This window comes from Nerophis lumbriciformis, linkage group LG28, assembly GCF_033978685.3.
Source record: "Nerophis lumbriciformis linkage group LG28, RoL_Nlum_v2.1, whole genome shotgun sequence".
In the NCBI taxonomy this organism is placed as follows: Eukaryota; Metazoa; Chordata; class Actinopteri; order Syngnathiformes; family Syngnathidae; genus Nerophis; species Nerophis lumbriciformis.
The window spans coordinates 25,927,943-25,949,561 of NC_084575.2; the positions used below are offsets into that span (position 1 = coordinate 25,927,943).

At 40.0% G+C, this 21,619-nt stretch overlaps 1 protein-coding gene across 1 annotated transcript in view; it reads right to left on the reverse strand.

Moving 5' to 3' along the window:
* Positions 1 to 21,619, reverse strand: part of cntn3b (contactin 3b) — a 156,014-nt gene that overhangs the window by 27,957 nt on the left and 106,438 nt on the right. Inside the window, exons 11-12 of the mRNA XM_061923961.1 lie at positions 10,315 to 10,442; positions 9,835 to 10,010 (exon numbers count right to left, since the gene is read on the reverse strand). Coding sequence (XP_061779945.1) covers positions 9,835 to 10,010; positions 10,315 to 10,442 — 304 coding nt within the window. The remainder of the gene's footprint in view (positions 1 to 9,834; positions 10,011 to 10,314; positions 10,443 to 21,619) is intronic.

Sequence of the window (21,619 nt, forward strand, 5' to 3'; positions counted from 1 at the left end):
AAAGTTATTTGCCGAGCAAAATTCCGATTATTATTATAATATTGCTAACATTTTTTAAGTTTTCTTATAAACTTGCAACTTTTGCTGAGTAAAATTACGACTCTTTTCGGAAAATTGCCAACATTTTACGCTTTTCTTGTAAAATTGCGACATTTATTGAGTACAAATCCAACTTTTATCATAAAATTGCACAAATGTAAAATTTTTCTTGTAAAACTTTGAATTGCGTTGAGTAAAATAACGACTTTTGTTATAATACTGCCTAAATCCTAGGTTTGCTTGTAAAATTGTGACCTTTTTCTTGTGAAATTCCAACTTTATGTTTGCATAGTATTTATGTATCATTAATGTTGTAAATACAAATCTGTATACACCTAGAAAAGTTGGTCCCAAGAAGGTAACAAAGACAAAAATGTGTGTGTGTGTGTGTTTTTTTAACTCTGTAAAACACTTTGTGTTGCATTTTTAAGGTATGAAAACACGTTTTATATTTGAATTGAACCAAATGAAAATAACCATAGTTATATTTTATACTATTGTACAAAAAACAAAATTGAATATTTGCATATTAATTCCAAAAACTGGCATTTTTGAAAAGCTGTCGGTGTAAAGCAGCGTTCGGTAATACGTTTGGCCTTGGGCCAAATCTTTTCCATTACATGGCGTGCCAGAAAAAAAAAAATACTGTCACATGTGCAACAGACGGCATTCATTATAAAACATGCACATGGTGTATGAAATACAGGTGCAATAAAATTGGAAAAATAGCTGATTTTCAGGTTGTATCATTGTGAACAGCAACAGTGTGAACCAACCATAGGAGTCTAATACTTATGTTTTAGTCAATGACTATCATATTTAAGTAGGAGTTGATGCAGTCATTATTAAAAACAAAACAAAACATGTGTTTATGTATTTTGGAGCCAGTACAGTACATGGCAAATGCTGTGACTGATTGTATTACAACAATGGAGACCCCCTAACCCAACACACCCGCTAAGCTGCTAAATTAACACTATTTCCTCAGGAAGCTTTGGCATTCTTGGCCATGGAGCTCCATCGTTAGGATATCAAACATATGTGGTGGAGAGTACCCTCAGCACCAACATCACACTGTTGCAGAGCAGTTGCACAACTGAAAGCTGCTCAGAAGATCAGGGGGGGAACAGACTTCCTACCACCACAGACGTCTTCATTTGCAACCCCCTGTAGTCCAACCCTTCCTCACCGTGGTAGGGGCGGTGGCAATGTGGTAGTGTCGGAGCTATGCCGCCTGGAACGTCGGTTCCTGGTAGGGCCACCCGTGGCGGACAGGTCTGGCACCCAGCGGTATTATGGCCGCAACCCGGCTAACAGGGCCTCTGGTGAAAACCCAGGAGATGTCAACCCTCAAGAACCGGCGGCTACCGGTCAACTTGCCTCTGTGTCTGTGATAAATCTGCGGCAAGCAAAGGTCGGCGCCTTCGCAAACGGAGTGAGGATAACAATGTTGCTTTGCGCGTGTGCAAACGCCATTCCTTTACGTTTGATGGACGCAACCTTTGTTGTATGCAACCGCTGAGTCTTGGTGGTCTTGATGTCGGGGGTTGATCTGCACTCCTGCAGGTCTGACGAATTGCTACGGTCTACGAGGGAGGACTTCGAGCAGACAATATTTGCGAGTCCTATGCAGAGGTACGAATCGCTCAATGTCAACTTCATCTTCTGATCTGGGCTTTGAATCGGTTTGGTTTGCAGTCATTGCTTTTACATTCTATTTGCACTACGAGAGCACAGGCTCATACTTTATTCTATTTTTCAATTGATCCCATTCCATTCATATTAACCTGTACTATTTATAACCTGGGCTATTTATAGGCTATAATATTTTTTCAAGGATTTAAGGATCTTTAAACTATTATGTACATACTATCGTTCTTGTGGTAATCATTAGGCTTAATCTGGGCTCTTAGCTATTACATTTTGTGCCTTGTCATTTGTGCTGGTATGACAAAGTTCCTTAATTCCCTTAAATTATAACTGCACTCAGTTGTAGATCTAGAAGCATCTAAGGAAGTCATCCCTCAAAGTGGTGAAACTGCAGAAGATTTGGTTGGAAGTCCCAAAATTAGGAAATTTTGTATTATGAGCGTTGTTACTGTCTGCATCAACACCAACTACCGTATTTTCCAGACCAAAGGTGCACTGCCGATGAATGGTCTATTTTTGAGCTTTTTTCATATATAAGGCGCACCGGATTATAGGGCGCATTAAGGGAGTCATATTATTATAATTTGTTTTTTCTAAATTGAAAACACTTCCTTGTGGTTGACATAACATGTAATGGTGGTTCTTTGGTCAAAATGTTGCATGTATTATGTTTTACAGATCATCTTCAAGCCGCTTTCTGACTTCTTCAGGACTTATGCAGATCCCAAATAGAGATCAGCATGTACCAGAAGGTAAGAAAAGTTGTTTTTGCGTAATATTGTGAAACAAAACGCCAGATATAATGTCTTACATTATACACACACCATAAGAATACCCGTATGTTGAAGCACAGTAGAATCCATCAAGCGGTGCGGCTTCATAGCTTACCAAAGTCGTACCAAAACATGTTGATAGATTTTTGAGCGCCGTGTGTAATGTTCTATATTTTCAATGGAACATATAACATGTTGGTGTTGTTTACTTGAGTCATATTGCAGTCTACACGTGTCTCTTGCGTGTGACTGTCTTTATATAGCAGTCTACACGTATCTCTTATGTTTGACTGCCATCTACTGGTCACACTTGTCATTACACCATGTGCCAAATGAAATAGCTTAGAAGTTGGTAAGCAAAACTAGGATTATTCCGTGCATTAGGCGCATGGGGTTATAAGGTGCACTGTCGAGTTTTGAGGAAAAAAATGATTTTAAGTGCGCCTTATAGTCCGGGAAAAACGGTACTTTATGCCGAACGGCAGGGCTCGTGGCAACATTGCTTCACCAAATTAGCGTATTTGATGTCAAAAAGACATACCCTGAAGGTGATTTCAGCACACTCTCCACCTTGGACGTGTGAACACAAGGCTGAAAACTTCAAATTCACAGTTTACAGCTGGACAGGTGCTAAAATGCTCTGAGCTATATCAGCTAAACACACCAGCTGCAAAAATGGAGAGGCGGGTTGTGGGTCAAACTATCTCCACTGGCACTCCGCTGACTGTTTTAAAGTTGCTTAGCTCTTGCGGGGCCTATTCCGGCCCGGGGCATCAAGCATATGTCTGTTTGCCTGTTGGCAACCAGTGCCTCTTGCATGCATGTTACCAAACTGTTTAATAACTCTCTAAAAACAATGTAGCAAGTCAGGTATCATTTGCTATGGCCCTAATTATGGCCCACAGGCTGCTGATTGCCAATCATTATTGTATTGAGATAGTCCTTGGGTTTTCTTGTTTGCAGGAAAACAAATAATGACATGCTCTGGGGATTATATTGTGCATGACACATGTTCTTATTTTAATTGCATCCGAGTGAAGTAGTACGTCAGACGGAGAAAACGAGCCAGTCACCTGGGAACATACTTGCCAACCCTCCCGGATTTTCCGGGGGACTCCCGAAATTCAGCGCCTCTCCCAAAACGTCCCGGGACACATTTTCTCCCGAAAATCTCCCGAAATTCAGGCGGACCTGAGTGACGTGTCGACAGCCTGTTTTCACGTCCGCTTTCCCACAATATAAACAGCGTGCCTTCCCAATCATGTTATAACTGTAGAATGATGGAGGGCGAGTTCTTGGTTTCTTATGTTGGTTTATTGTTAGGCAGTTTCATTAACGTCTTCCCAGCGCGGTAACAACACACAACAACAGCAGTCACGTTTTCGTCTACCGTAAAGCAGTTCGTCTGCCGTAAACAGCAATGTTGTGACACTCTTAAACAGGACAATAATGCCATCTACTGTACATGCATATGTGACAATAACATCTAGGGCTTTTAGAGAGTGCAGTGCACAACCGCGCACACAACAAGGAGACGAAGCAGAATGCATCATCAGAGAGGGTGTTCAGCATGGTTAGAAAAATAGTGACGGAGAATAAAACAAGGACGGACAATTCAACCCTTAACTCAACAATGAGTAGATGAGTGCTATATGTGTGTATATGTGTAAATAAATGAACACTGAAATTCAAGTATTTGTCTTATTTTTATATATATATATATATATATATATATATATATATATATATATATATATATATATATATATATATATATACATATATATATATATATATATATATATATATATATATATATATATATATATATATAGCTAGAATTCACTGAAAGTCAAGTATTTCTTATATATATATATATATATATATATATATATATATATATATATATATATATATATATATATATATATATATATATATGAAATACTTGACTCCTCCCCTCTTAACCACGCCCCCGACCACGCCCCCCCCCCCCCCCCCACCTCACGAAATTGGAGGTCTCAAGGTTGGCAAGTATGCCTGGGAGTGAGATTGTTATGGGACTGCACTACTCACATCAGACGTCATCACCCCCAGCAGAACTCTATCAGAAATGCAGCATTCACTCTTCACGAACTTAACCCATGCATCCCTCCCTCTGTGAGACTAGAGACTGTTCCTACACGGCATTCTCCTGCTTTGCCTGACAGTTTCACACACCAGCTCTGAGAGCAAGGCACCTACGTCTTGGCAGGAGGCAACTGAGACTGATTTGCTCTAATTATGTAAATTAACAGACGAGAAGCTGTTGAGCAGGAGTCTGGTAATTTTCTCTAGACAAGGAGCAATGTAAAAGTGTGGAAACTATATCTCACTTTGGTCAATTCCATGTTAGTACTCATTTCCCTTGGCAATCACGAGGATGTGATCTTAGACTTAGACAAACTTGATTGATCCACAAGGGAAATTGTTCCACACAGTAGCTCAGTTTCTAAGGATGGAAAGGATAATGCAGGTATTAAGTAGACAAAAAATGTACCATAGTAGCAACATAAAATATATGTAATATTTACATATTATATATACAGTAAATAATATATACCGATATATTATATTATTATCTTGAAATGGCCGCAACACAAAAGTGCATCATTCCGATTGAACTGTCCATAACCCTTTGACACATAAGTGCCGGTTTTTTGACTATATTGGATGAAGAATTATACTGTGAAACAAAGTCTGTCAAATGATTTAGGACTTAAAAGAAACACATTATTCACCATCTATCATTATTTCAAAGTATTTCAAATAAGCTTGTGAACATCATAATCATTACTTGAGCAATTTTGGGGATAAATATATATCCATCCATCCATCTTTTTCCGCTTATCCGAGGTCGGGTCGCTTGGGCAGCAACCTAAGCAGGGAAGCCCAGACTTCCCTTTCCCCAGCCACTTCGTCCAGCTCTTCCCAGGGAATCCCGAGGCGTTCCCAGGCCAGCCGGGAGACATAGTCTTCCCAACGTGTCCTGGGTCTTCCCGTGGCCTCCTACCGGTCGGACATGCCCTAAACACCTCCCTAGGGAGGCGTTGGGTGGCATCCTGACCAGATGCCCGAACCACCTCATCTGGCTCCTCTCGATGTGGAGGAGCAGCGGCTTTACTTTGAGCTCCTCCCGGATGGCAGAGCTTCTCACCCTATCTCTAAGGAAGAGCCCCGCCACCCGGCGGAGGAAACTCATTTCGGCCGCTTGCACCCGTGATCTTGTCCTTTCGGTCATAATCCAAAGCTCATGACCATAGGTGAGGATGGGAACGTAGATCGACCGGTAAATTGAGAGCTTTGCTTTCCGGATCAGCTCCTTCTTCACCACAACGGATCGATACAGCGTCCGCATTACTGAAGACGCCGCACCGATCCGCCTGTCAATCTCACGATCCACTTTTCCCTCACTCGTGAACAAGACTCCGAGGTACTTGAACTCCTCCACTTGGGGCAGGGTCTCCTCCCCAACCCGGAGATAAATATATGTATAGATACATATTTACAAATTTGATCGCAAATTTGACAACGACTTGCGAACCGTATCCTCATTGCAATGTAGCGTTCTTACTGGCGAGCTAGCGACTAATGTCTCTGCACAGTACAAAACCCCTTCTAAGTCAGACATTTTCACCTTCATGCCGACCAAAAAGTTAAGTTTTTTACAAGTACCATTATCAACAGAGGACTTTTTTTCCACGATGGCGCCTCTGTAGTGGCAGCTGGTTATAGGAGCTCTGTGCTCTTGTGGGTCCTCCTTGTGTTCTTTGATGTTTCCCTCTTGTTTTAATGTCTTTTTGCCTTTTGGTTTGGACCCCTTCGAGACTAAGGTTGGCACATTTGCGCTGGTTTTGGTGCTTTTTTTGTGGACTTTTGAATCTGCTACGGGGAAGGTTTTTGGCTATGGCTCGTTTGTTTGCACCGTAGAGAGTTGCTGGCTCTCTCCCAATACCGGAGTCCGGGTGACGAGATCAGAGGTTCCAGAAAGAGACGAGCTGCATAGCTGGCGTTGAGAGTCAGTAGAGAGGGTTGAAGTTTGGGCCATGTTTGGCATCGGTTGGCATGGGCAGTGTTCGCTCTCTCTACGGTGGAATGGACAAGCTGAATGGAGTCCTGGCTGAATGAGTCCGTATCGGACACTTTGGTTTCCATGGACTGATTCCTGCTCATCCTCACACACTGGACATTGACCGAGGGCCGGTGGGTAGCCTGGGACTTAGTTGGCTCTCTTGGTCGCTTTGTTGGGTCTGTTTCTGTCTATGGCCTTGCTACTCCGACCCCGGCAGATGATGGCTTGTAGAAGTGTAGAGGCCAGTGTATGTGGCTGTTGAGATGGTGTTTGTGTTTTGTTGTTTGTCCATGCATTGTGCATTATTTTATTGCTCATTTTTTGTTTTATTGTTGCGTTTTACTTTTGTTGCTGTATGGAGAAATGGCACTACTGAAGTGGCAGCTGGTTATATCATCTCTGTGCACTTTTAATGCCTTTTGTGTCCTTTGTATTCTTTAATGTTTCCCTCTTGTTTTCATGCATTTTACTTTGATTTTTGTGGACTTTTTGAATCTGTACAGAAACTACATCATTTCCCCATTGTGGTATACATAACATAAAATCTATCCTAAATATGCTACACTACACACCATAGAAGCGTATGGTAACCGCTAAGCAAAGGCTTTTGAATTGTCCAGTAAACACGATAGGGCGGATTGATACAAATACCAAGTATAGTATATATGGTAAAAACCACAGTGGTTGGACGGGTATTTTTTTAATGTCACAAAAATGTGTTTTTGTATTTTTTTGTTATTGTTTACAAACTACAAACTTTTATGGACAAACTAAAGATTTAAGAGTCAATAGTAGTGTTTGCTTGTGTTTAGTTGTTTTGCATTATTGACTTTTTTTGCTCAAAAAATGTAATGTAATATTTCATTGATATTGTTACACTAACATCCTCTGTTTTTATGATAAAACAATAAGTCATTCAATGATCTTTAAAATTTTGAGTATTAGTATCAGCATTGGTATGACGAACACTGCCCCTGTAACTCCTTGGTATTGGATTGATACCCCAAATTTGTAGTATCGCCTACAACTGAACTAATGCAATATGTTACAGCACACGTCAGCAGCCAAGTTAGGGGCCTTTGTCGTTTTGAAAGACTGTGGTTGTATTATAACTTACAGTATATGCCAAATAAAACATTGTGACATATAATTATCACAGGAGGCTGCAGCATACAGTACAGGCTGAACGTTTGGACACACCTTCTCATTCAAAGTGTTTTCTTTATTTTCATGACTACTTAAAGGGGAACATTATCACCAGACCTATGTAAGCGTCAATATATACCTTGATGTTGCAGAAAAAAGACCATATATTTTTTTAACCGATTTACGAACTCTAAATGGGTGAATTTTGGCGAATTAAACGCCTTTCTAATATTCGCTCTCGGAGCGATGACGTCACAATGTGACGTCGCATCGGGAAGCAATCCGCCATTTTCTCAAACACCGAGTCAAATCAGCTCTGTTATTTTCCGTATTTTCGACTGTTTTCCGTACCTTGGAGACATCATGCCTTGTCGGTGTGTTGTCGGAGGGTGAAACAACACGAACAGGGACGGATTCAAGTTGCACCAGTGGCCCAAAGATGCGAAAGTGGCAAGAAATTGGACGCTTGTTCCGCACACTTTACCGACAGAAGCTATGCTACGACAGAGATGGCAAGAATGTGTGGATATCCTGCAACACTCAAAGCAGATGCATTTGCAACGATAAAGTCAAAGAAATCTGCCGTCAGACACCCATTGAATCTGCCGGAGTGTGTGAGCAATTCAGGGACAAAGGACCTCGCGAGCACGGCAAGCAATGGCGGCAGTTTGTTCCCGCAGACGAGCGAGCTAAACCCCCTATCGACCCTACCTTCCCTGGCCTGCTGACATCAACTCCAAAACTGGACAGATGAGCTTTCAGGAAAAGAGCGCGGATTAGGGTATGTCTACAGAATATATTAATTGATGAAAATTGGGCTGTCTGCACTCTCAAAGTGCATGTTGTTGCCAAATGTATTTCATATGCTGTAAACCTAGTTCATAGTTGTTAATTTCCTTTAATGCCAAACAAACACATACCAATCGTTGGTTAGAAGGCGATCGCCGAATTCGTCCTCGCTTTCTCCCGTGTCGCTGGCTGTCGTGTCGTTTTCGTCGGTTTCGCTTGCATACGGTTCAAACCGATATGGCTCAATAGCTTCAGTTTCTTCTTCAATGTCGTTTTCGCTACCTGCCTCCACACTACAACCATCCGTTTCAATACATTCGTAATCTGTTGAATCGCTTAAGCCGCTGAAATCCGAGTCTGAATCCGAGCTAATGTCGCTATAGCTTGCTGTTCTTTCCGCCATGTTTGTTTGTGTTGGCTTCACTATGTGACGTCACAGGAAAATGGACGGGTGGTTAAAATCAGGCACTTTGAAGCTTTTTTTAGGGATATTGCGTGATGGGTAAAATTTTGAAAAAAACTTCGAAAAATATAATAAGCCACTGGGAACCGATTTTTAATGGTTTTAACAATTCTGAAATTGTGATAATGTTCTCCCCTTTAACTTGTAGATTGCCAGGCATCAAAACTATGAATGAACACAAGTGGAGTTACGTACTTAAGAAACAAGGTGAAATGACTGAAAACACGTTTTATATTCTAGTTTCTTCAAAATAGCCCCCCTTTGCTCTATATACTGCTTTGCACACTCTTGACATTCTCTTAATGAGCTTCAAGAGGAAATGGTTTTCACTTCACAGGTGTGCCTTATCAGGGTTGATTAGAGAAATGTATTGCTTTATCAATGGGGTTGGGACCATCAGTTGTGTTGTGAATGAGAAGGTGTGTCCAAATTTTGGCCTGTACTGCATATTGTGATATCAATTTTAGGCCATATCGCCCATCCCTAAGTTGACTCTGTATCACCTGTATTGAACCAGTTTAAGAAGACAAGCGGCTCACAAAGTTATGAGTCAGACTTTGATATACTGCATTTTCAATTTACCACTATTTGATTAGGGTCGGTACAGATTACACATTTTCGAATTTAAAATAATACCTAATACGATTTTGATACGTCAAATCTGACTGACTAACATTGAAGACACAGAAACTTCCTGAAACGGACTTTTCTTGGCAACGCTCTTTACCTGGGTATTATTCATGTTTTCATGGCCCATCATGAGGATGCTGAACATAACCCATGCACACTACACTGCATGTCCCAATTAATCCCTGAATAGCCTGACAGTATCCAAGTTTAATGCTTACTGTAGGATGACTCACCCCACCCACTCTCTCAAAATGATCGGCGTCTTGCTGGAAGTCGATGAGCTGGCCATTAAATGCCCACGAGAAAGAGACATCCAGAGCAGGATCGGAAGCAATCTGGCAGGGCAAGACGATACTCTCGCCAACAATAATCTCCATGTTTGTGGGCCTCACGGTGATTTTGGTTGGCTCTGAGCAAGGAAACAGACATCATTGGCATCTGACTGCAGTTCATTAATATTGCACATTCAATGCACCATGTATTGCGTTCACTTAGATGAATACGATCTTAAAAATTCCAAGCCTGTTATCATCATTACGATGTGAATGCATGTTAAGCACTGTAAATCAAAAAAGACCGGAAAGAAGAATCAGAGTTTACAGTGCACCTATCATAAACATAGGAAGTGCAGTGCCGTAATTCAAAGCTTGACAGGTGAAGCGTAAACAACCCAGGGTCAGTCCGGGGCAATGGGTTGTTTCAAGAACACTCACCGGTGACAAGCAGCCTCCCAGTGGTGGTCGCCGAGCCAAACTGGTTCTTCGCGATGCATGTGTAGCTGGCCGCATCCCCTCTGGTTACATTGGTAATCTTTAGTGTTCCATTAGGAAGCAAAATAATTCTGCGGATAACAGAGCAGTCAGTCATCGTCTTTGAGCTTTGTGTTTATTAATATTACTTTTGTGTGTAAATATCAATGGATTCTAACAAAGGTATGAGCCTATCATTTAATTTATGAGATATGTACTACTATGAGATATGTACTACTTCTGATAGTTTAGCTCGACAAAAGAAAATACAAGAAACCTCTTAATCTACTGCAATATTTCCTCTTTTAGAATGACAGTCGAATATTACTATGTATTATTGAGTGTACTATTATTAGATTTTGACTGAACTTACTTTGAACATACATTAAGCCGCTGAACCCATACAGACAGTGATTAAAATCGAAACCAACCATCAACACTCGAGCACTCAATCTTCACTGTACTCAGAAGCTCAATAATAATGTCTTTCTAAGAACAGATACCTTGAAAGTACAGAGCCAAGAAGAATTACTGTTTGGTACAAACAAATCCGCATTTCATGAATCACACTTTCCCTTAGACTTAGACTGACTTATAGGTGAATTGCAGTGACTGGAACTACGAGATGTTGTTGAACGCATGTAGTTAGCATTAGTTAATAAAGCGATTGATCGTGTTTAGGTGGCTGTATCTCTCCTTGTCCACAGACGGGGTGTTGAAGGATCACTGTACATGGTGAACACTACATTATTCCTCCTCCCGACTAGTTGTTATCAGATTGTAATATTCAACATGTACGGGCACAGGTACAGCTACCAGTTCTTCTTTAGTACCCTGACTAAAATTCCAACATTTGTGTACATGGTGTGGTACGCGCGGTTCGTTTTAAATCAGTCTGAATACCGGAATAGTAATCCGCTGATCCCATACAGACAGTGATTAAAATCGAAACCATCCATCAACACTCTAGTACTCAATCTTCACTGTACTCAAAAGCTCAATAATAATGTCTTTCTAAGAACAGATACCTTGAAAGTACAGAGCCAAGAAGAATTACTGTTTGGTACAAACAAATCCGCATTTCATGAATCACACTTTCCCTTAGACTTAGACTGACTTATAGGTGAATTGCAGTGACTGGAACTACGAGATGTTGCTGAACGCATGTAGTTAGCATTAGTTAATAAAGCGATTGATCGTGTTTAGGTGGCTGTATCTCTCCTTGTCCACAGACGGGGTGTTGAAGGATCACTGTACATGGTGAACACTGAATTATTTCTCCTCCCGAGTAGTTGTTATCAGATTGTAATATTCAACATGTACAGCACAGGTACAGCTACCAGTTTTTCTTTAGTACCCTGACTAAAATTCCAACATTTGTGTACATGGTGTGGTACGCGCGGTTCGTTTTAAATCAGTCTGAATACCGGAATAGTAGTCCGCTGATCCCATACAGACAGTGATTAAAATCGAAACCATCCATCAACACTCGAGCACTCAATCTTCACTGTACTCAAAAGCTCAATAATAATGTCTTTCTAAGAACAGATACCTTGAAAGTACAGAGCCAAGAAGAATTACTGTTTGGTACAAACAAATCCGCATTTCATGAATCACACTTTCCCTTAGACTTAGACTGACTTATAGGTGAATTGCAGTGACTGGAACTACGAGATGTTGTTGAACGCATGTAGTTAGCATTAGTTAATAAAGCGATTGATCGTGTTTAGGTGGCTGTATCTCTCCTTGTCCACAGACGGGGTGTTGAAGGATCACTGTACATGGTGAACACTACATTATTCCTCCTCCCGAGTAGTTGTTATCAGATTGTAATAGTCAACATGTATGGGCACAGGTACAGCTACCAGTTCTTCTTTAGTACCCTGACTAAAATCCCGACATTTGTGTACGTAGTGTGGTATGCGCGGTTCGTTTTAAATCAGTCTAAATACCGGAATAGTAATCCACTGATCCACTGGTGATGTTTGTCATCTTAAGTAGGGGAGGCGGATCGGTATCACTAAGACTCTGAGGGGGACAGGTCTCCCTAGTGCCCAGTGCCATCTGCACCCATTATTTAAACAACACCCGACACTTTTGTTCATAAACCATCACATCCATAGTATTAATACCTACTATAGTATTTCTATATGACTGATACTAAAGTTATAAAATTCTTCTTATTAGGGCCCGAGCAGCAAAGGCTGGGAGAGCCCTATTGGAATTGCTCCAAGCATTATTATTGTCCCAACTCGATCGCATTTTTGAGGCTCTTAACATGCTATATTTTGTGACTACCGAACACAACTAGAGATGTCCGATAATGGCTTTTTTGCCGATATCCGATATTCTGATATTGTCCAACTCTTAATTACCGATTCTGATATCAATCGATACCGATATATACAGTTGTGGAATTAACACATTATTATGCGTAATTTTGTTGTGATGCCCCGTATTGAGGTGGGCAGGGTTTGGTGGTAGCGGGGGGTGTATATTGTAGCGTCCCGGAAGAGTTAGTGCTGCAAGGGTTTCTGGGTATTTGTTCTGTTGTGTTTATGTTGTGTTACGGTGCGGATGTTCTCCCGAAATGTGTTTGTCATTCTTGTTTGGTGTGGGTTCACAGTGTGGCGCATATTTGTAACAGTGTTAAAGTTGTTTATACGGCCACCCTCAATGTGACCTATATGACTGTTGATTAAGTATGCATTGCATTCCCTTGTGTGTGTGTGTAGAAGCCGCATATAGTATGTGACTGGGCCGGCACGCTGTTTGTATGGAGGAAAAGCGGACGTGACGACAGGTTGTAGAGGATGCTAAAGACTGTCCGGGTGGAATTCGGGAGAATGGTTGCCCCGGGAGATATTAAGGAGTCTCCCGGGAAAATCAGGAGGGTTGGCAAGTATGCCCTACGTCCGTGTTTTACCGGATATGTACCGCGGCATTTTAAAAAGTCATTAATTTTACTTTTTGAAACCGATACCGATACTTTCCGATATTACATTTTAAAGCATTTATCGGCCGATAAGATATTATCGGACTTTTCTAAACACAACATTTCTAAATAAACTCACTCGCGCCTCCTTGAAAATTTGAAGAATTTTGCCCCTGCTACCAGACCGACATGAAAATCACTGGAGACGTTTATCATGACAGGACACGCATAAAAGTCTATCTTGGTGTCTGTCAGTAATTTTTAGGCAAACAAGGGATCATACTTTAACACACTTCTCCTCGGTACTTTAACAAAATAGTTGTGGTTAAGATAACAAGTACAAGAAACAAGTTACGAAGGAATTTTGCCTACAACATAGGATGTGGGTATGGCATGGCGCCAAACTTTGATCTGATGGCTCGACAGAACATAGAACTTTTGTAGAATTAGTACAAATGATGATAATGACACCCTGAAGTGCTCGATCCGTCAGTACCTATTTGTAGTGGGGACCCTCATGGCTAAAACTGCTCAATTGACAATCAAACTGTCATTACGGCACTGAAGATGATCAGATTTCCTTCCAAAGTGATATGAGGCTTTGAGGTTGGGGTCTGATCACAACCCCACATTGATATTGACAGCAATATTGCCACCTTGTGGTGGATAATTATAATTGTATAACTTCCTTCCACATTCTCCGATCTTCCTGAAATTTTTGATGGTGGGTTGGGCATTGGAAAGGATGTGACCCCATGCGTAATGTGTTCCTGCCAACCTACGTCAACCCTAAGGTTCAACGCTGCTCCCAGCGTTAATTATTATCATTATTATTATTATTTGCTTTTGTTTTGTTGTTGTGTACTATCCACTCGATTTTGCTCAAAAATTGTATGTACCTTTCAATACCTTACGTGTAATACAGTGTGTCGCAGGTTTTATATCAATATCAGCAAATTCCAAATGTAATCAAATATCTATAGTCGTGGTCAAAAGTTTACATACACTTGTAAAGAACATAAAGTCATGGCTGTCTTGAGTTTCCAATTATTTCTACAACTCTTATTTGTTTGTGATAGAGTGATTGGAACATAGTGATTGGTCACAGAAAACATTCATGAAGTTTGGTTCTTTTATGAATTTATTATGGGTCTACTGAAAATGTGAGCAAATCTGCTGGGTCAAAAGTATACATACAGCAATGTTAATATTTGGTTATATGTCCCTTGGCAAGTAAGGCACTTTTGGTAGCCATCCACAAGCTTCTGGCAAGCTTTTAGTTGAATTTTTGACCACTCCTCTTGACAAAATTGGTGCAGTTCAGCTAAATGTGTTGGTCTTCTGATATGGACTTGTTTCTTCAGCATTGTCTACACGTTTAAGTTAGGACTTTGGGAAGGCCATTCTAAAACCTTAAATGTAGCCTGATTTAGCCATTCCATTACCACTTTTGACATGTGTTTGGGGTTATTGTCCTGTTGGAACACCCAACTGCGCCCAAGACCCAACCTTCGAGCTGATGATTTTAGGTTGTCCTGAATAATTTGGAGGTAATCCTCCTTTTTCATTGTCTCATTTACTCTCTGTAAAGCACCAGTTCCATTGGCAGCAAAACAGGCCCAGAGCATAATATTACCATCACCATGCTTGACGGTATGTCTGGTGTTCCTGGGACTAAAGGCCTCGCCTTTTCTCTTCCAAACATATTGCTGGGTATTGTGGCCAAACAGCTCACTTTTTGTTTCATCTGCCATCACATGGACAAAGATAAGACCTTCTGGAGGAATGTTCTTATCCTATATTTTTAGACCCTACAACTTTTAAATGGGGTATTTTTTTTAACTTTATTTACTGGCTAAAAAAAAAACATTTTCAACTATATGTTCTATAATAACATTGTAATGGCAATTAGAGCTGAGGTCAAAAAATTGGATCGAGACATCTTTACTTTTTTATACTATACAATTACAGAAAGCATTTCTTAAAAAAGAAATGTTTATGTCTCACACAAATGTGCTTACAAATCAATTGGATGTTTGTAAGAAAAGATTGATTCCAGAATATGTTCCTTAAAAGTGTTTACGTATGACAGATCATCCCTGGTCTGCAGGATATTTTTTAATAATGCCCAGCATGGCCTGCAGTTTATTTTATACTCTTTTTTCAGCATGGTGCCCACTGAGCTCCTTCTAAGAACCTAACCATTAATGTTGGCATTTTTGTCAACTGTTTTGATTTGTTGTAATTTAGACTATCTCTCGCACAGTATGAGGTATTTGCTATCCACGCTGTGAAAAAAATAAGCAACATCAAATTAGTACGCTGGTCCAGTAACTTCTATATTTCCTATTTTCTTAAAAGCTGCGTCTAATGATGACATTTTTTGTGAGGATGCACCAATACTCGGGGTGATCTACACAGTGGTGTGCCTACAGGGCCAGCAAAGCCTTCTCCGCTGGCCTAACATAACCAGAAATCATGATCATAATTAAAGATAAAAGTATGTTTTTATTTACTTTCCCTAAATATCTAAACATATTCATATTCTCCTCATGTCATACAAAACCCCGTTTCCATATGAGTTGGGAAATTGTGTTAGATGTAAATATAAACGGAATACAATGATTTGCAAATCATTTTCAACCCATATTCAGTTGAATATGCTATAAAGACAACATATTTGATGTTCAAACTGATAAACTTTTTTTTTTTTGCAAATAATCATTAACTTAGAATTTGATGCCAGCAACACGTGACAAAGAAGTTGGGAAAGGTGGCAATAAATACTGATAAAGTTGAGGAATGCTCATCAAACACTTATTTGGAACATCCCACAGGTGTGCAGGCAAATTGGTGCCATGATTGGGTATAAAAGTAGATTCCATGAAATGCTCAGTCATTCACAAACAAGGATGGGGCGAGGGTCACCACTTTGTCAACAAATGCGTGAGCAAATTGTTGAACAGTTTAAGAAAAACCTTTCTCAACCAGCTATTGCAAGGAATTTAGGGATTTCACCATCTACAGTCCGTAATATCATCAAAGGATTCAGAGAATCTGGAGAAATCACTGCACGTAAGCAGCTAAGCCCGTGACCTTCAATCCCTCAGGCTGTACTGCATCAACAAGCGACATCAGTGTGTAAAGGATATCACCACATGGGCTCAGGAACACTTCAGAAACCCACTGTCAGTAACTACAGTTAGTCGCTACATCTGTAAGTGCAAGTTAAAACTCTCCTATGCAAGGCGAAAACCGTTTATCAACAACACCCAGAAACGCAGTCGGCTTCGCTGGGCCTGAGCTCATCTAAGATGGACTGATACAAAGTGGAAAAGTGTTCTGTGGTCTGACGAGTCGACATTTCAAATTGTTTTTGGAAACTGTGGACGTTGTGTCCTCCGGACCAAAGAGGAAAAGAACCATCCAGATTGTTTTAGGTGCAAAGTTGAAAAGCCTGCATCTGTGATGGTATGGGGGTGTATTAGTGCTCAAGACATGGGTAACTTACACATCTGTGAAGGCGCCATTAATGCTGAAAGGTACATACAGGTTTTGGAGCAACATATGTTGCCATCCAAGCAACGTTACCATGGACGCCCCTGCTTATTTCAGCAAGACAATGCCAAGCCACGTGTTACATCAATGTGGCTTCATAGTAAAAGAGTGCGGGTACTAGACTGGCCTGCCTGTAGTACAGACCTGTCTCCCATTGAAAATGTGTGGCGCATTATGAAGCCTAAAATACCACAACGGAGACCCCCGGACTGTTGAACAACTTAAGCTGTACATCAAGCAAGAATGGGAAAGAATTCCACCTGAGAAGCTTAAAAATGTGTCTCCTCAGTTTCCAAACATTTACCTAGTGTTGTTAAAAGAAAAGGCCATGTAACACAGTGGTGAACATGCCCTTTCCCAACTACTTTGGCATGTGTTGCAGCCATGAAATTCTATGTTTATTATTAATTGCAAAAAAGAAATAAAGTTTTTGAGTTTGAACATCAAATATGTTGTCTTTGTAGTGCATTCAATTGAATATGGGTTGAAAAGGATTTGCAAATCATTATATTCCGTTTATATTTACAGTACATCTAACACAATTTCCCAACTCATATGGAAACGGGGTTTGTAAATTCTGTGAGACGATGTCGGCCAACCCCGGAAGCTGGCTCAGCGGTACCGCTGGCTGAAACGTAGTTGAATGTGTGCTACAAATTGTGAGTTCAAATAGTTTATTTCTTTATTTTTCCACGTTTAATGTTTTTTATCATTTTAATTTTGACCGTACGACATAAGACATCTTTTAATTGATGATGCAGGTTTATTGATTTTTAAATGCGCCAGAAAATAGCCCGTTTTGAACACTGTTGAGGTGATTCAATAACCAGGAGTGCGTAAATGTCTTCCTGTATAGTATTTCTCCAGCAATGGTCATGTGGTGACATAAATTATGGTATTTTGAGTGGTAATCCTTGAAGTCGGATATCACTGAAGGCCTAGGTGGGAAACGCACGGCCTGCCAATGGATCTACAGGAAGATTCTATGTGGTAAGAATTAGAGATGTCCGATAATATCGGACTGCCGATATTATCGGCCGATAAATGCTTTAAAATGTAATATCGGAAATTATCGGTATCGGTTTCAAAAAGTACAATTTATGACTTTTTAAAACGCCGCTGTACGGAGTGGTACACGGACGTAGGGAGAAGTACAGAGCGGCAATAAACCTTAAAGGCACTGCCTTTGCGTGCCGGACCAATCACATAATATCTACGGCTTTTCACACACACACAAGTGAATGCCATGCATACTTGGTCAACGGCCATACAGGTCACACTGAGGGTGGCCGTATAAACAACTTTAACGCTGTTACAAATATGCGCCACACTGTGAACCCACACCAAACAAGAATGACAAACACATTTCGGGAGAACATCCGCACCGTAACACAACATAAACACAACAGAACAAATACCCAGAAACCCCTTGCAGCACTAACTCTTCCGGGACACTACAATATACACCCCCCGCTACTCCCTCCCACCTCAACCTTCTCATGCTCTCTCAGGGAGAGCATGTCCCAAATTCCAAGCTGCTGTTTTGAGGCATGTTAAAAAAAATAATGCACTTTATGACTTCAATAATAAATATGGCAGTGCCATGTTGCCATTTTTTTTTTTCCATAAATTGAATTGATTTATTTTGGAAAACCTTGTTACATTGTTTAATGCATCCAGCGAGGCATCACAACAAAATTAGGCATAATAATGTGTTAATTCCACGACTGTATATATCGGTATCGGCTGATATCAGAATCGGTAATTAAGAGTTGGACAATATCGGAATATCGGATATCGGCAAAAAAGCCAATATCGGACATTTCTAGTAAGAATCCTTTTTTCGTGCTTTGTGGGCACGCTGCAATGATCAGCAAACATTAAAAAACACATGTGTCGAACTCACGGCCCGAGTGGGTGAATTTTGAGAGTAAAAATATGCAATTTAATGTAAGTCATCAGCTTTATTACAAATTAGTTTGGCCTTTTAAAAATCAATTTATAGTCCAATATGTCATACTTGCCAACCTTGAGACCTCCGATTTCGGGAGATGGAGGGCGGGGGGCCTGGTCAGGGGTGGGGCGGGGCGTGGTTAAGAGGGGAGGAGTATATTGGCAGCTAGAATTCACCAAGTCAAGTATTTCATACATATATATATATATATATATATATATATATATATATATATATATATATATATATATATATATATATATATATATATATATATATATATATATATATATGTCTACATCCTGAAAATATGCAAACAAAACTGTGTTTAGATAATTGATACTTCAAACTTGCATAAATAAATATTAAGGAATATAACATAACTTGGCTTCTGAGAGCTTCAAAATGTAATGAATAAAATGCTAAAGTTGTTGATAAACAAGCAATTATTTTAATAATTAAATATCGTCATTTTAAATGAATTATTATGATAATTTAAAATCAATTATTTCAAATATGTTTATTTTAATGTATAATTCTATGGCTGGATGTAATAAGGAGTCAGAAAAAAAACAAATACAAATACAATTAATTTTGATGTTTTTAGCAAAATATAGTAAAAAAGTATTTTGTTTTTTTATTTTTTTTAATTAATAAATATATTTATTTTTAGGTAAGTTGAACATAATAATACAATTTATCTCTAGTATGGATGATTTAGTTCTTGTCATCCTGTTGTCCTCCTGTCGTGAAAAAAGGCTGTCCTCACTCAGGTCCGCATGGAGCTGGAGGGGGCGTGGCCTCCAGCTCCGGCTGAAAATCGGGAGATTTTCGGGAGAATATGTCTCCCGGGAGGTTTTCAGGAGAGGCGATGAATTTCGGGAGTCTTCCTGAAAATTCGGGAGGGTTGGCAAGTATGCAATATGTGCTCAATTTTCCATGTGTCTGATATACTTCTTTCCATGGAAACAAAAGGGAAAAAACAGGCACTTGTTATTTATAGGTAATTATGTATGATTGTATTGGTCCGGTTCACACGTCATCCAATTAGGCTTGAATATAGCCCTTGAAGAAAAATGTGTTTGACACCCATGTTCTAACACAATGCATTCTGGGATCCCCGTTGATCTTTGATTAGTTTGTGTTAAGTGTTTTTAAAATGTTTCTAATTGTGTCAAATAATCTGGCATCTTGTCACCATCACCGACACAGACGCGTACAACGGAAGCGCCATCGCAGTGCAAGTCAGTTTGTTGTTTATCTTCCTCAGATGCTCTGCTCCCGTGGTCCTACTGTTTTTTTTCCGACAGTACAGTTTCCCCCCCCCCATCACACATTTTTTTTTACCTTGAAAGGTTACGTATATATAGTGTGCTAAATGTGGGTCGTCTTGGGAATTGTACACGTTTTTTTTTTTTCTGAAAGTATGGGTGCAGCTTTCAATGGAGCCCGTAGAAAAAAAGCCTTAATGCTATTTTGACAAGATGTTTTGTTCCTATTATTTTCACTCATCCTTCGAACAGATGCGCGTGTCTGTGTTTGTCTAAATGTGTTTTTGAATCCTGGCACTCTGTTCTAATCAAAACAGAAGTGTTTGCGGCTGAAGATTAAATTTGTCCACCTCTGATTTGGATTTGCTTGGGTTTTCCTCCTTATTCAGTCGTGTGTGACATCCTTTCAGTGGCTCAAATTAGGCTTCCTTTGTTTTCGCGAAGACGTCAGACAGACAACCAAATAAATTAGAAACCGCTTTGCAGGGATGAGTGATGCGTTCAGTGTACTGATTGTCTGCATGGAGTTTGTTGCCTATTGCAATGCAGCTGCAGTAATAATATCTACCAAAAAGGAGGCCTTTATTTCTGTAACCACTGTGATCATATGCTGTAAAATCTATTTGCATGCCTTGATAAAGGGGAACACAATTACATGTCAACTTTAATCCCCTTATTTGTGAAGACTGCATGTACAGTCACGATCAATAGTTTGCATACACTTGTAAAGAACATAATGTCATGGCTGTCTTGAGTTTCCAATCATTTCTACAACTCTTATTTTTTTGTGACAGAGTGATTGGAGCACATACTTGTTGGTCACAATAAACATTCATGAAGTTTGGTTTGGTTTTATAGGTCGACTGAACATGTGACCAAATCTGCTGGGTCAAAAGTATACATACAATGATGTTAATATTTGGTTACATGTCCCTTGGCAAGTTTCACAAAGATAAGACCCGAAGGTCTTATCTTTGTCCATGTGATGTCAGATGAAACAAAAATTGAGCTGTTTGGCCACAATACCAAGCAATATGTTTGGAGGAGAAAAGGTGAGGCTTTTAAAGGGGAACATTAACACAATTTCAGAAGGGTTAAAACCATTAAAAATCAGTTCCCAGTGGCTTATTTTATTTTTCGAAGTTTTTTTCAAAATTTTACCCATCACGCAATATCCCTAAAAAAAGCTTCAAAGTGCCTGATTTTAACCACCCGTCCATTTTCCTGTGACGTCACATAGTGATGCCGATACAAACAAACATGGCGGATAGAACAGGCAAGATATAGCGACATTAGCTCGGATTCAGACTCGGATTTCAGCGGCTTAAGCGATTCAACAGATTACGCATGTATTGAAACGGATGGTTGTAGTGTGGAGGTAGGTAGCGAAAACGAAATTGAAGAAGAAACTGAAGCTATTGAGCCATATCGGTTTGAACCGTATGTAAGCGAAACCGACGAAAACGAAACAACAGCCAGCGACACGGGAGAAAGCGAGGACGAATTCGGCGATCGCCTTCTAACCAACGATTGGTATGTGTTTGTTTGGCA